We start from the raw sequence: 12,939 nt of genomic DNA on the forward strand, positions 1-12,939 counted from the left end.
CCAAGCTTCTCAGGTTCCAAGAGACCCGATCCCAGCAGCCTCCTGGGAGAGGTGAGGGAAAAAGATGGCGTGCCTGCCTTTTAACTCCTGTGCAAGCTCCACCCACTGGGCCTGGGCCAATCAGGGTCTTAGAATCTAACCTACCAGAGAGAAACTCCTCCTCCTTGGAAGTTGAGTAGGGTCCAGCAAGAAGCCCAGAGCTCCCCCTACAGGCCAATACCAGGGGTTTCTTTTTAGGTGGATTTGGAGCTGGCATCCCCAACCTTAAGGTGGATGCTCAAGGGACACGATAGGAAGCGTTCTATGGCACAGTGCAGGGGACTTTTTCTAGGAACCTGATGTATGACTCGGTCTCTGTCCAGGAATGGAGACAAGACTGGTTGAGCTGCTGTTCAGGAGCCTTTAGATTTGGTTTGGCACTTTCCAAGCTCTGCTGTTGTTACTAAGGCAGCACCGTGAGCAGGACAGGTGGCTGCTGGGGTCCTTCTGCATACTCTGAGCACTGCAGGACACTTCCGGCCAGAGCAGAGTGGACCAGCCTCTCAAGCCTGGCCTTCCAGAGCTCTGCAAGGGCCAACATTTCATCTCTCTGACCTCAGAGGTTTGCAGAGCCTTGAAAGAAACTGCAGCTCATGAAGAAGACGCAGGGTGACAGAGGCCGGCAGCAGCTGGGGATTTCCAGGGAGGCCTCTTGAGACAGCTTTTCATGCAACCGGCTTCATTTTATTTTTAACAACAGCAAAATTCACCCGAGTTACTAGACCATTCTAATCACTAATAGAAGTCCCCAGATGCTCCTCTTTCTGCTTAATCCCTTGTCCACTCCTGACCCTTTTGGATCACTGATCTGTTCCCTGTCCCCATAGTTTGCCCTTTCTGGAACGTCCTGTAAACGGACTCATGCAACTCAGCGCCCTCTCGGTTTGACATCTTCTCTTAGCACGTGCTTTGGGGGCTCTTGAAGGTGGTTGCCAGGTCTGTAAGATGTTCCTTCTTATTGCAGAGAGGCATTCCCTTGGGTAGATGTGCCACAATTTATGTTTCCTCTTTGGAGCTATTATGAGCAAAATGACTCTAAGTCTTCAAATACAGGTTTTGGATCGACACACGTTTTCATTTCACCTGGGTCTAGATTGCCGGGTTGTGTGCGTAAAGAGTATGTTTAACTTTATGAGAAGCAGCCACACTATTTTCCAAAGGGCCTTGGCCATTCACACTTCTTCCCTCCTGTATGAAAATTCTAGTGAAGAAAACATCTTCTCACTGATACTCTATACTTTTTTTTTTTTTTTTTTGGTACTGAGGATTGAACTCAGGGGCACTCGACCACTCAGTCCCATCCCCAGCCCTATTTTATATTTTATTTAGAGACAGCGTCTCACTGAGTTGCTTAGTGCCTCACTTTTGCTGAGGCTGGCTTTGAACTTGTGATCCTCCTGCCTCAGACTCCTGAGCCTCTGGATATCTTGATACTTGTTTTAATTTTCTAAACATTTGGCAATTTTAATAGGTATGTGGACTATTTTTAAAATTTAAAAATAGCAGTTTCCTTAGGAGGACTGCTCATCATTTCAATAGCACATAAGACGGTGTCTAATTATTGCATCTATTTATTTATTATTGTATCTATTTATTTATTATTGCATCTATTTATTTGCTTCCTCATTCGCTTTCTGGGTCTGTTACTGGCCTATAAATTTCAAGCACACGTCTCCACCTGCAAAAGGACCTGTGCATTGGCTGATAGAGGAAGAGAGAGGTAGCTATAGCAAAGACTGGGGTGTCAGATCAGCTCTTTGGGGGGCAAACCTAATGCGTGTGCTATTAACTTGAGCCTTGCACTGTTTCACAGGGAAAGCAACTTTTGCACTGGGTTGGGAGAAAGAAGGAGTTTCGTAGTTAGAACCCTGAGAGAAGTAGAACATCTCTGGAAAGAGCAAGGAGGCGCACAGCCCGAGGCTGATAGGGGGTGTGGCTCATTTGGGGGTGAAGGAGTTCTGTGTGCTGAGAACTTAGTTCTATGGCACAGGGCAGGGGGCTTTGTCTAGGAACCTGATGTCTGACTCGGTCTCTGTCCAGGAATGGAGACAAGGCTGGTTGAGCTGTGGTTCAGGAGCTATTATGTGCCAGGGTAATAGTAATAATAATGCAGAAGCTTCTAGTGCTTGCTATATGCCAGGTGGATCTAAAATCTCTCGATGAGCTAATCCATTCCTTCTTCCCAACCATCTCACCCTATAATGATAGTCTGAGCACTATCATTATCTCCATTTTACAGACAAGGAAACAGAAACAGAAAAAGAGGTTCTGTAACTTGCCCCGAGGCATGAGACTGGGAAGGAGCCAGGCAGTTGATACTCCAAAGTCTGTACCTTTAACCACGGCGCTACACTGCCAGGTTGGAACATGCTCATTAGTTAGGGAAACGTTTAAGCTGCTCTAATAAACAGCCCCACAAACATAGTGACTCCAACAAGACAGAAGCTACGTGTTCTCTCAGGTGTCAGCCCAAAGGGACAAAGTCCAAGGTTGAAAGGGTGGCTTTGTCCTTTCCATTCGTGGCTCCCAGTTTGGGTTCCAGGTGGGTCACTTTCAGTTCCCAGGTAGCAGGGAGGAGGAGAGGGGTCAGGACGCTCATTCCTTGGAAGGGAATGATCCAGAAGCACCCACATCCCAGGAGCCAGAACCCAGCTGCCCAGCCTCCCCAAGCTGCAAGGGAGGCTGGGAAATGTGGTCCTATTGGCTGGCCGTGGCCTCTGCTAAATATCCAGGATTCTGTTATTAGAGGGAAGGATGGATGTTGGTGGGGACCTAGCGGTGTCTGCCGCAGTTGGCAGACTATTGGTTGGACTTGAACTTTTTTCTGTGGGTGATGAGGAGCTGGCAGATGGGCTGTGAGTGGGGAAGGTAGGATTTTGTGCCTAGACTCAAGTTTTAGATCACTCCAGCACTTGTTTGGAGAATAAAGGGAAGGGGGGGAAATAGGAAATCTTGTGCCTGTCACTTTGTTTTGCTGCCTCTGAAGTCCCTGCTACAGGTAGGAGCCAGTCACTTGGGTCCTTGGGGGGTCAGTTGGAGGATTTGCAGGCTGAGTGTGTGCTGGGGCGGAGCTGGAGTGGCCAGCTCTTATTCACTCCCTTGGTGCCCGTTTGTCCCAGGGATCTAGCTCAGGTCCCATTCATCATCAGGTGACGAATCCAGGGAGCCCCCGTTCCGTCCTTGGTGAGTTCTCCAGTGACACTCAGCACAGCGTGGATCCTGGGCTTCCCACACTGACTGGCTTCTTTTGGTTGTTGTTTCTCTTGACCTTAGGATCCCCGGAGCAAGCACAAGTTTAAGATCCACACCTACTCCAGCCCCACGTTTTGTGACCACTGTGGGTCCCTGCTGTACGGACTCATCCACCAGGGGATGAAATGTGACAGTAAGTACCTGCTCTCTCAGGCAGCCTCTATGACAGGCAGAGGCAGCGGGAAGGTCTGCTTCCTCATGGTTTGGGGTCCAAGTCTGTAGCACATTCTCCCAAGCCCCGGGAGGGGCTGGTGCACCCATTATCCATTGCCACGTGATGGTCCTTCCACCCCACAACACAGTGGCCTTAAATAATGGCCATTTACTTAGCTCATGGCTGCTCAAGGCAGGCCTTTGGGTCTGGCCAGGCTCAGTGGGTGCGGCTGAGCTTACTCATGCAGATGGGGTGGGTGAGTGGGCTTGGGGGGCATCTGGGTTTGCAAGCCCTCCTCCAGGTTTCCGGAAGGATGGCCGGATGTCCCCTGGGTGACGGGACTGCTGGCCGCAGGTCTTGATGGTCAGTAGGCTGGCCTGGGCCTGCCCACTGAAGCCCCAGGGTTCCCAGTGCTTGCGGAGGCCCAGCCCATGGGAGTCTTTGCTGGTGTCTGTTTGCCCAGTTGGTCATAGCAAGTCACGTGACAAGGTGCACAGAGGGCGAGGGGATCGTCCATGGTGTGGACCACAGGGAGGCCCTTCCTGCAGCTGAGCCCCACAGATGTTTCCAACAGCAGTGGGCAGGCTGCTGAGCTCCTCTGCAGGGCAGACCTCCCTGTGCCCGCAGCACCCGCGGGTCTGTGCGGGCAGAGGGGAGCCGCGTGGTTCTCTGCCAGACTCCTCTATGTTAAGCAAAGGTCTGGTGGCCTCTGGGGCTTGAGAGCTGTGGCTGCAGAGGTGCAGGGAGGCTCCAGGAGCTGGTGGCTCCCAGGGGCCAGTTGGCCTGTGTAGCAGAACAGTCACAGGGGTCCTGAGGCCCAGAGGACAGCGGGAGGACCCTCAGGGGCAGAGAGGTTCAGGAGAGAGTGGGATGGGTGAAGAGCGTGAGAGTCAGACACACACCCATTCACACATGGACAGACTCAGAGGGACAGAGGGACACGTAGAGCCAGGCACACAATGCTGTGTGGCTCAGCTGAGAGAGCCTCGGGCGGAAGGAAAGACAGACAGAAAGACTGGGACCAACACAGAGGTGTGTACTGGCCTAGTGATGGAGAAAACCCTAGGGACAGAGACGGGAAGGCACATGGGAGAGAGAGACAGAGAGGCGGAGAGGCAGCGAGACATGGAGGGAGAGGAAGAGACGGTTGCAGGGGCAGAGAGGGACAGACCTGCTCCCTGGGGCAGCTGAGGGGGCCAGGGGCACAGAGGAGCAGGGATCAGAGCCAAGGGAGTCGCACGGATGCGGGGACAGAGGGACAGAGATGGCGCAGACACAGGGAGGGCTGCAGAGACACCCACGGGACAGCCGGCGCCCCCAGCGAGACGCAGGCCAAGCGGCCACCCTGGTGCGCTGTTCCCCAGGAGCGTTCCTCGGGGGGGCTCACTTCCTTCTCCCCCGACAACTGCTTCCCGCACTTGGCAACCTTCCCGCGGTGCCGGGGCTTGGGCTGGCTGGGAAGGGCTCCTCCGTACCTGTGGCTCCCTGGGGTCTCCCGAAATGCCCCCTGGGGCGACTCCGCCCCGCCCCAGAGGACGCGGTCATCGTCTTGCAGCGGCCCCTGCTGCACAGACTTAGGGAACTTCCCCCACCACACCGGAGGCGACATGGATGACACCGTGGAGGACGCGGAAGGGGACATTGTGGGTCACAGGATGCATGCGATGGTGAAGGGCCACATTCAGCTTATACTCTTCCTCTGGGTCTTGCTACATTTCTGGTCGCGGTGGTCTGCCTAGACCCCCTCTTCAGATCCCCGCCTGCCCTCCCCTGGGGAACCATCCAGGTGCCGCCCTCCGATGCAGTGGTGGTCACAGTGATGATTCACGGCCGTGCCAGGGTGGCCGAAGGCCCGGCCCTCTGCCCTCAGTTTGGGACAACTCTGAAGGTGGGGACTGGGGAGAGGGTTGGAGAGGCCTTTGGATGAGATCTTGGCAGGGCCGGCTGGTCACTGCCTCCAAGGGAGAGGAGCAGGAAGGCCCAGCCGGCCTCAGAGGGTGGGGGCAGATGTCGGGGTCCCGGCCTGAGCCAGCCTGAGCCGTGCCCTCTCTCTCTGCCTTCGCAGCCTGCATGATGAATGTCCACAAGCGCTGCGTCATGAACGTCCCCAGCCTCTGTGGCACCGACCACACGGAGCGCCGTGGCCGCATCTACATCCAGGCCCACATTGACAGGGAGATCCTCATCGTTGTCGGTAGGTGGCCCTGGGGCTTCTGCAGAAGCTCCCCCGGGTCCTGGCCCAGCTAGACCTGGGTGTTTGAAGAGGGAGGATGGTGGGTGGTCGGGTGGTCAGAGGGGCCAGAGGGTTGTGATGCCCCCTGTACCTGACAGCGGGTGTCCTTAGAAACTGTACGCCCTCAAAACTATGTTCCAAGCCCCTCTGGGACCTTGAGCTCAGAGGGGAACCACCTGAGCCCCCTGGACTTCTGACTTTCTTTTCAAAACTTTTTAATTGACGTATAATAACGGTGTGTATTCCTGGAATATAGTGTAATATTTTGACACATGTGTACAATGTGTAATGATCAAATCAAAGCAATTAGCATATCCATCACCTGAAATTTTCTCTGTGTTGGGTACATTCCAGGGGCTTGTAGCTTTCACAGGATTCTCCAGTACCTTTCTTTCCCTCTTTCCCATTCTTTCTCTCAATATCTTCAGAGTGCAATTCTATTTCCTTTATTCAGGTAGTAGAGAAGGGATGCTTGGTTCTTCCCTAAGCATTTCCAGCCCGGGGTGGGAGGGGGGAGACCATAGTCTTGATGTTTGACACCAAATTTCAGAGAATGCTATGTCTTGGAGAGGAGGAGGTAGGAGGTGTGAAATCCAGGACTCACCCTGGGGCTTTCCATATAATTTAAATGTTTTTCTTTAGCCCAGTGGAGGTCATTCTAGTGGTCACTGTTATGCTATTCTGGATACTTTTTGCCTGTTTAAAATATTTAATAGGAAAGAAGGATAATACAGTGTAGTGGGGAGGTCAGAGACCAGGCGAAGAAAAAGGGTTTTGTCTGCTGCTCACGAGGTGAGCCCTCAAGACAGACTTGGCTCATGCAAAATTGGAACTCCGCTGTGCTGGCCTGGCGGGTGCTCAGCCATAAGCCATGGTAAAAGCAGAGCAGATGGAACTAAAACTTTGAAGGAATTCTCTCTTGTAGGCTTGCGACACAAATTGCTGTAGACTTTACATAACTAATTAATATAAACAAGATTTTATGAATCCGTAACTTAGAATATTAGTCATGGAAGGCAGTGATGTTTTGCAAAAATTGGTTTGTTTCTAAGGTCTCAGAATGGTTCCATAGCTCTGATGTGCTGAGCCCGGAGTTGGGAAGGGCTTTACTTAAACCATATGAAAGTTGAAAAAATATCCTGGTAAAATACAACTCCTCTTTTAAATTGCAGTTTGTGAAGGCCAGTGAGCTTTTAGGCAACGTGCACTGCATCACATGGGAGGAAAGAAAGAATCTGCTTGGCCTCCCAGGAGGATGCTAGGGGGGCCCAGGGGAAAATCCTGCATATGCAGGACCCAGGAAAACAGTCCCCGTTCCTCACTGTCTAAACCACCTGGTACCCAAGGTTCAAAAAATGAAGCTCTTCTTCCCTCTAGTGTCAACATCTGGGAACTACAACAACTCAAAAATTTGCTGCAGCTAGAAAGGATTGGGTGCACAGTGCACAAATCCTTTCATGTTCTCTTTTCCAATCCCACAACAACGTTGAAAGATCTCTCTCTACTCTGTCAACTTTATAAATAAAGCATCCGAGGCTCAGATAAGTTATACTGCCAAGAGCTCACACCATTGGTAATAATAAAACAACAGCTAACGTTTATTAATGTGTCCATCATTAATGCAGAGCGCTTAGAGGCAGTGCCTTGTTTAAATTTTTTAGCAGCTCTAGTGAGGAAAGTGTTTTTATTCTCCCCAGTAGGAAGTGGGCTTAGAGAGTCACATATGCTTTCTCGCCCAGGTCTCTCTGGCTCTTATGTACTATACTCTACACTAAGTTACTCTTCACCTCATTTTTTGTTCCTTGAATCCCTTCCCCCCCACCACCATCTTATTGGTTCTCTTTGTGGTTTAGGTAGAGTACTCTGATGGACGGTCTTGGGGAGTCTTTGTTCTGATATGGGGATTCAAGTGCTTTTCAAGTTCAAGGTCAATGTCTGCCCCTTAATCATAGATATGCTCTGGCCCTTCCAGAGTCTTGGTGACAAGCCAGTGAGTCTCAGGCAACCCCAGGACACGCCTGGGAATGGGGCGGTATTCGTTTCCTAGGGCCACTGTGGCAAAGTAGCACATGCCAGGTGGCAGGAAGCAGGACATTGGCTCTTTCAGGTGCTGGAGGCTGGAGGTAAGAAATCAAGGGGCAGCAGGGCGGGCTCCTTCGGCAGGGCTCCGAGTGTGTCTCTTGCATGCCTGTCTCCTCACATCTGCCGCTTGCTGGTCGTCCGTGGAGTCCCTGGGCATCACTTGAGTCTCTGCCTCATCCATCACATGCATTCTTATCTGGGATCTCTGGGGTCAGATATAGGGTCACCCTGACCTACTATGACCTCATCTTAACTCGACTATATCTGCAGAGACCCTGTGTCCAAATAAGGCCACGTTCACAGGTACCAGGACGAGACCTTGCCTGTCTCTTTGTGGGAGTCACAGTTTGACCCATAATAGAAGGCAAGAGAGTTGGGTGTCCCTTAAGAAGTGAGGGGTAGAATTGCTGCATGTGGAGGGCTCTGACAGGTGCAGCAGCCAGCCTTCTCCAGTTCTGGTGTGGTTTTCTAAGGGCTTCGTTATGGGGCAGCGTCATTACCATCCCAAGAGAAACCGGGACTCCTCGAGACTGAAGGACTTGACTCCCATCCCCGGCAGAGCTGGGATGTGCGCCCGGGGCCCCGTGTCACTGTCCCCATATGGCACCTCCAGGAGGCCGTGCGCAGCCTGTACTCGGCATGTGGAGTGACTGATGACAGAAGAACCCGAGGCTCTGGCTGTGTTCTCTAAACACAGCTGTTTTTGCTCAAGTGTTGTGTTGGGCTTCAGGAAAGGCCTGAGGGAAGCCGGGCGGGGTGTGGGAAAGGGTCAGCGAGGGGGCAGCCTCTGTCAAGGACATGCAAACCTGGTCCCATGGGCTCCTCTGGACCAGGCCCTGCAGCACTGAGGAAGTCCTGCTTGGAGACAAGGGGACTGGTCTGTCACCCTCTAGGTCGGCAGTGCTATGAGATGACTGTGTCTCCAAAACCCACATATTGAAGCCCTGACCCCCAATGTGATGGTATTTGGAGGTTGTTAGGGAGCTAGTTAGGGTTAGATGAGGTCACGAGAGGGCAAGGAGAGAGGGGGGGGGAGAAGGAGATCACTCTCTCTCTTCCATGTGAGGCTGGTCCCCATGGCAAGCCGAGAGGTGGGTCCTTGCAGGAATCGAATCTACCTGCGCCTTGGTCTTGGACTCCCCAGTCTCCAGAATGGTGAGACATAAGTGCCTGTTGTTTAAATCACCCAGTCTCTGGTGCTTTGTCATAGCAGCCCAAGCTGACTAAGGTGACCTTTGTGACAGGCTGCTGAGGTTGGAGGCGGGACCGTAGAGGTCCAGGTTACCTGGCTACTGTGGATACTCTGCAGCTGAGGGTCATTATCTGGACACAGGGACAATCATGAGCCACCAGCAGCCTGCACTCATAGCAGCTAGGGAGATGGGCGCATGACTAGAGCCAAGGGGAACTGGGCAGGGTCCAGTCACATCCAGGACACCAGGGCACCCCCCCTCCCAGGTCTCCTTCTGATGTCATTGTTAGACACTAGGCGCCCCCTTCTTGATCTTGGCCCACAGATCAGCAAGGAGAGAGAGAGAGAGAGAGAGAGAGAGAGAGAGAGAGAGAGAGAGAGAGAGAGAGAGAGAGAGAGAGAACTTGGGACTCTTTCTAGCACACAGGTGGCCTTGTGGTGTGTGTTGAATTGAGCACCTCACCTCACTGGGACCCCAGAGGTATGTGCCATGTTAGGACCTCTCACTCACCACCAGCCCCCAGAATGTCCCTTGTGTTATCTTGGGAAATCCCAGCATCTCCAGGGGTCAAAGGTTTTCCATCCCTCTGGCTACTGAGACCTGCTGGTGGATCTTCCCCCGGGTTTCTTGCAGGTCACCATCGGAATGGAAGTGGGGTCGGATCCTCTTCTTTTAAACACCCGTCCGTGGCCTCCTACGGTCTTCAGGACAGACTGAATCTGTCGTGATGGTCTTAGTCTCTGTCTTGAGGCCTTTCCATCTGTGCACCTCTCTCTCTCTCTCTCTCTCTCTCTCTCTCTCTCCCCTCCTCCTCCTCCTCCTCCTCCTCTCCCCACGTCTCTTCCTCTTCTTCTAGAGCTCAGCTCATTTGCAGGTATCCAGACCCCACCTTGTGCTGGGAGTGGTTTTATGCTGGATTCTGTCCCCAGCCACCTCCCCACAGAGCGCCAGCTCCATACAGGTGGACGGAGTTTCTTTGTCTCCCCCCTGATCCCCAGCACCTGCTGCGGTGGGCACCTCTAAACATCTGTGGGCTCAATTCAGCACTGTGACGGGGCAGACGGCTCAGAAAACCTACCAAGTCCATTTTGCCCGAGTTGGAGAATGTTTATTTAGCCGGGCAGCTGGACCCAGAACTGTCTGTGCAAGTTATAGCCCCGAGCCTGAGCACTTCAAGGTCTTTAAAGGCAGAAACCACATCCAGGTCGATGTAGCTCCAAGCAGGGGGACAGAAGCTGAACCGAGCAGTTAGCGAGACAATGCGACGGGTACATTGGTATTTCCCACGGGACTTTCCAGGTTGGCTTAGCGGCAAGCAAGCAGAGGGGAAGTGGGTCAAAATGATCCTAGCTGAGTGCAAGCTGGAGAATGGTTACCAACGTCGAGACAATCCATCTCTGCCCGGGTACACTGCCCCAGAAGAATGGGAGCCAAAGAGAACAATTTCATATCGTGTGAGAATTGCCCTTTGGTGCTGCCCAACATGCTACGCTAAGCAATTACTGATAGGTACGGAGGCAGGTTTCCCTATGGGAGAAGCCTGTGTCATATGACGGGGAGTCTCAGGGTAGAGTGGAGTGTGTTGGGTCATTGCCCACATAGCCGGGCCCATAACAGTACCCTTCTGTTTTCATCAGCTTTTATACTGCTGCTACTAAAAGGATCTGACCAGAACAATTTTAAAGGAGGAAAAGTTTATTTGAGGGCTTCAAGGTTTCAGAGGTCTTAGTCCAAGGAAGGCCGGCTTCATTGCTGGGCTCCAGGTGAGGCAGGACATCACGGCGGAAGAGAGAGGTGGAGGGAAGCAGCTCCCATGGTGATCAGGAAGCAGAGAGACAGACTCCACTCTCCAGATACAAATATATGCCCTGCAGCCACGCCCCCAGTGAACCACTTCCTCTAGCCACACCCTACCAGCCTCCTGTCACCACCCAGTTAATGCCATCAGGGACTAATTCACTGATTAGGTTAAGGCTATGACCCAATCATTTCTCCTCCAAACCCTCTTGCCTTGCCTCACATGTGAGTTTTGGGGGACACCTCACATTCAAACCATAACACTTATCAACATAACAATGGCCACCCCTTTATTTATATTCCCATGTACATCACAACCATATTCTTAGCAGTCAAAAGTCACAGTCATGAATTCATATCCACCTTTGCCTCTATGATTATATCTCCCAAAGTTGGGACTAATTCTTTTTTGGCAGAGAGGTACTGGGGATTGAACCCAAGGGCATTTTCCCACTAAACTACATCCTGAGTCCTTTTTAATTCAAGACAGGGTCTCACTAAGTTGCTGAGGGTCTTGCTGAATTGCTGAGGTTGGCCTCAAACTTGCAATCCTCCTGCCTCAGCCTCCCAAATCACTGGGGTGACAGGTATGTGCTACCATACCCAGCTGGGATGATTCTTAAAAAAACAAAAGGAATTTTTTGGGATGTTTCTCTTTAGGATTCCAAATCAGTGTTCTGAGTATTGCACATTGTACTGTGATATACATAACTCCCAGGCAGACTTAGGCACTTCCAAAATGTGGTAGTAAAATCCATCCCAAGATCTGACATCCACACATCAAAAGAGGAACAGCATCAAAGAGGAAAAAATTCTTAGAAGGTTATTGGAGAGACTTGAGGTCACATCCACCAACTCTCTAGGTTCCAAAAGAGGCCTTAACAGCACTTTCAGGAAAAATGGATGTGGAAGTCTCATAGAAGTCATTATTATTATTATTATTATTATTATTATTATTATTATTATTTGGTACCAGGGATTGAACACAGGGTTGCTCAACCACTGAGCCACATCCCCAGCCCTTTTTTAGTTTTTATTTTGAGACAGGGTCTTACTAAGTTGCTTAGGGCCTCACTAAGTTGCTGAGGCTGGCTTTGAACCTGTGATCCTCCTGCCTCAGCCTCCTGAGCCTCTGGGATTATGTGCACCACCATACTTGGCAAGACCCTCTTATTATTTAGAGAAGGTAGAGAAGTCCTTATGAGGATTCTAAGAAGGTAGAAAAAGTACCAAAAGACCCATGGGCATTCCACCTGGGTATCTCACATCTGCAGCCAATATGGCGGGCGTGGAGCAGACCCAGTAGGGCAGGCCAGGGCATGCACTGACCCTATGGTGTGGTGGAGGCGAGGGTCGTGAGGAATGCTTAGGTGTTCACCATGCGAGGAGGGTGGTAGGAAGGTGAGGGGGGCTCTCTCTGTCATTCATTCAGGAAGGACCTGAGTACCAGTGATGAGTGAAATCTGTCCTCTGCCCTCAGGAGAGATGGACATAGAGAAGCATATTGCAATGTGGTAAATAGTGGGAGGGAGCCATGGGAGCTCACAGAGGGGAGCCTGAAGCTTCCAGAAGGAAACCATGGTTAAGCTGAGTTGGTAAAACATGTAGGAGCGTCTAGATTGGGCAAGTTTTGTATCAGGGTAAATGGGAACAATAATACTAGCTGTGTTTATTGAGCACTTAGTACACGCCAGGTGCTTAACACAGACAGACTCATCTTCACAACACTCCTCTGTTACCAGTGTGGTTATGATTATTCCCATTTTGCATGGGAGGAAACTGAGGCAGAGTGAGTTCCACAACTTGCTGAAGTCACAGTGACTGAGGGGGTGGGGGTCTCACATTTGAGTGCAAGAATCTGACTCCATGGATTTCAGTCTTTCTGCGATGTTGCATTCCTGGCTGAGAAAATAAGTTATGCAGATGTAGGGGGACCCGACCCAGCAGAGGGATGTGGGTCATTACCTGCTGAGTTTGGCTGTCCTGGGTTCTGGGATATAAGCTCCTCTAGAATTTCTTCATTCACTCATTCATGCATTCATCAGCAACACGTACGGGGTGTCTCCTGTTTTTCAAACATATCCTGGACCCTTGGGGTGCCACAGGAGACCAGATAAGCCTTCCCTGGCAGATGCCACATCCTGGGGCCTTGCCAATTCCTTGGGGCCTCTGGAGTATTTTCTCATCCT

General features: G+C 51.5%; 1 protein-coding gene across 3 annotated transcripts in view; it reads left to right on the plus strand.

Annotated features, from left to right (window-relative positions):
* Prkcb (protein kinase C beta) overlaps window positions 1-12,939 on the plus strand; it is a 303,273-nt gene that overhangs the window by 143,415 nt on the left and 146,919 nt on the right. For all 3 annotated transcript variants that reach the window (XM_046454415.2, XM_046454414.2, XM_058582629.1), the window contains 2 exons: window positions 3,313-3,424; window positions 5,511-5,639. In XM_046454415.2, coding sequence (XP_046310371.1) covers window positions 3,313-3,424; window positions 5,511-5,639 — 241 coding nt within the window. The remainder of the gene's footprint in view (window positions 1-3,312; window positions 3,425-5,510; window positions 5,640-12,939) is intronic.

This window comes from Marmota monax, unplaced genomic scaffold, assembly GCF_021218885.2.
Source record: "Marmota monax isolate L192 unplaced genomic scaffold, Marmota_monax_Labrador192_F-V1.1 WCK01_AAM20220418_F8-fsc00086, whole genome shotgun sequence".
Classification (NCBI taxonomy): Eukaryota; Metazoa; Chordata; class Mammalia; order Rodentia; family Sciuridae; genus Marmota; species Marmota monax.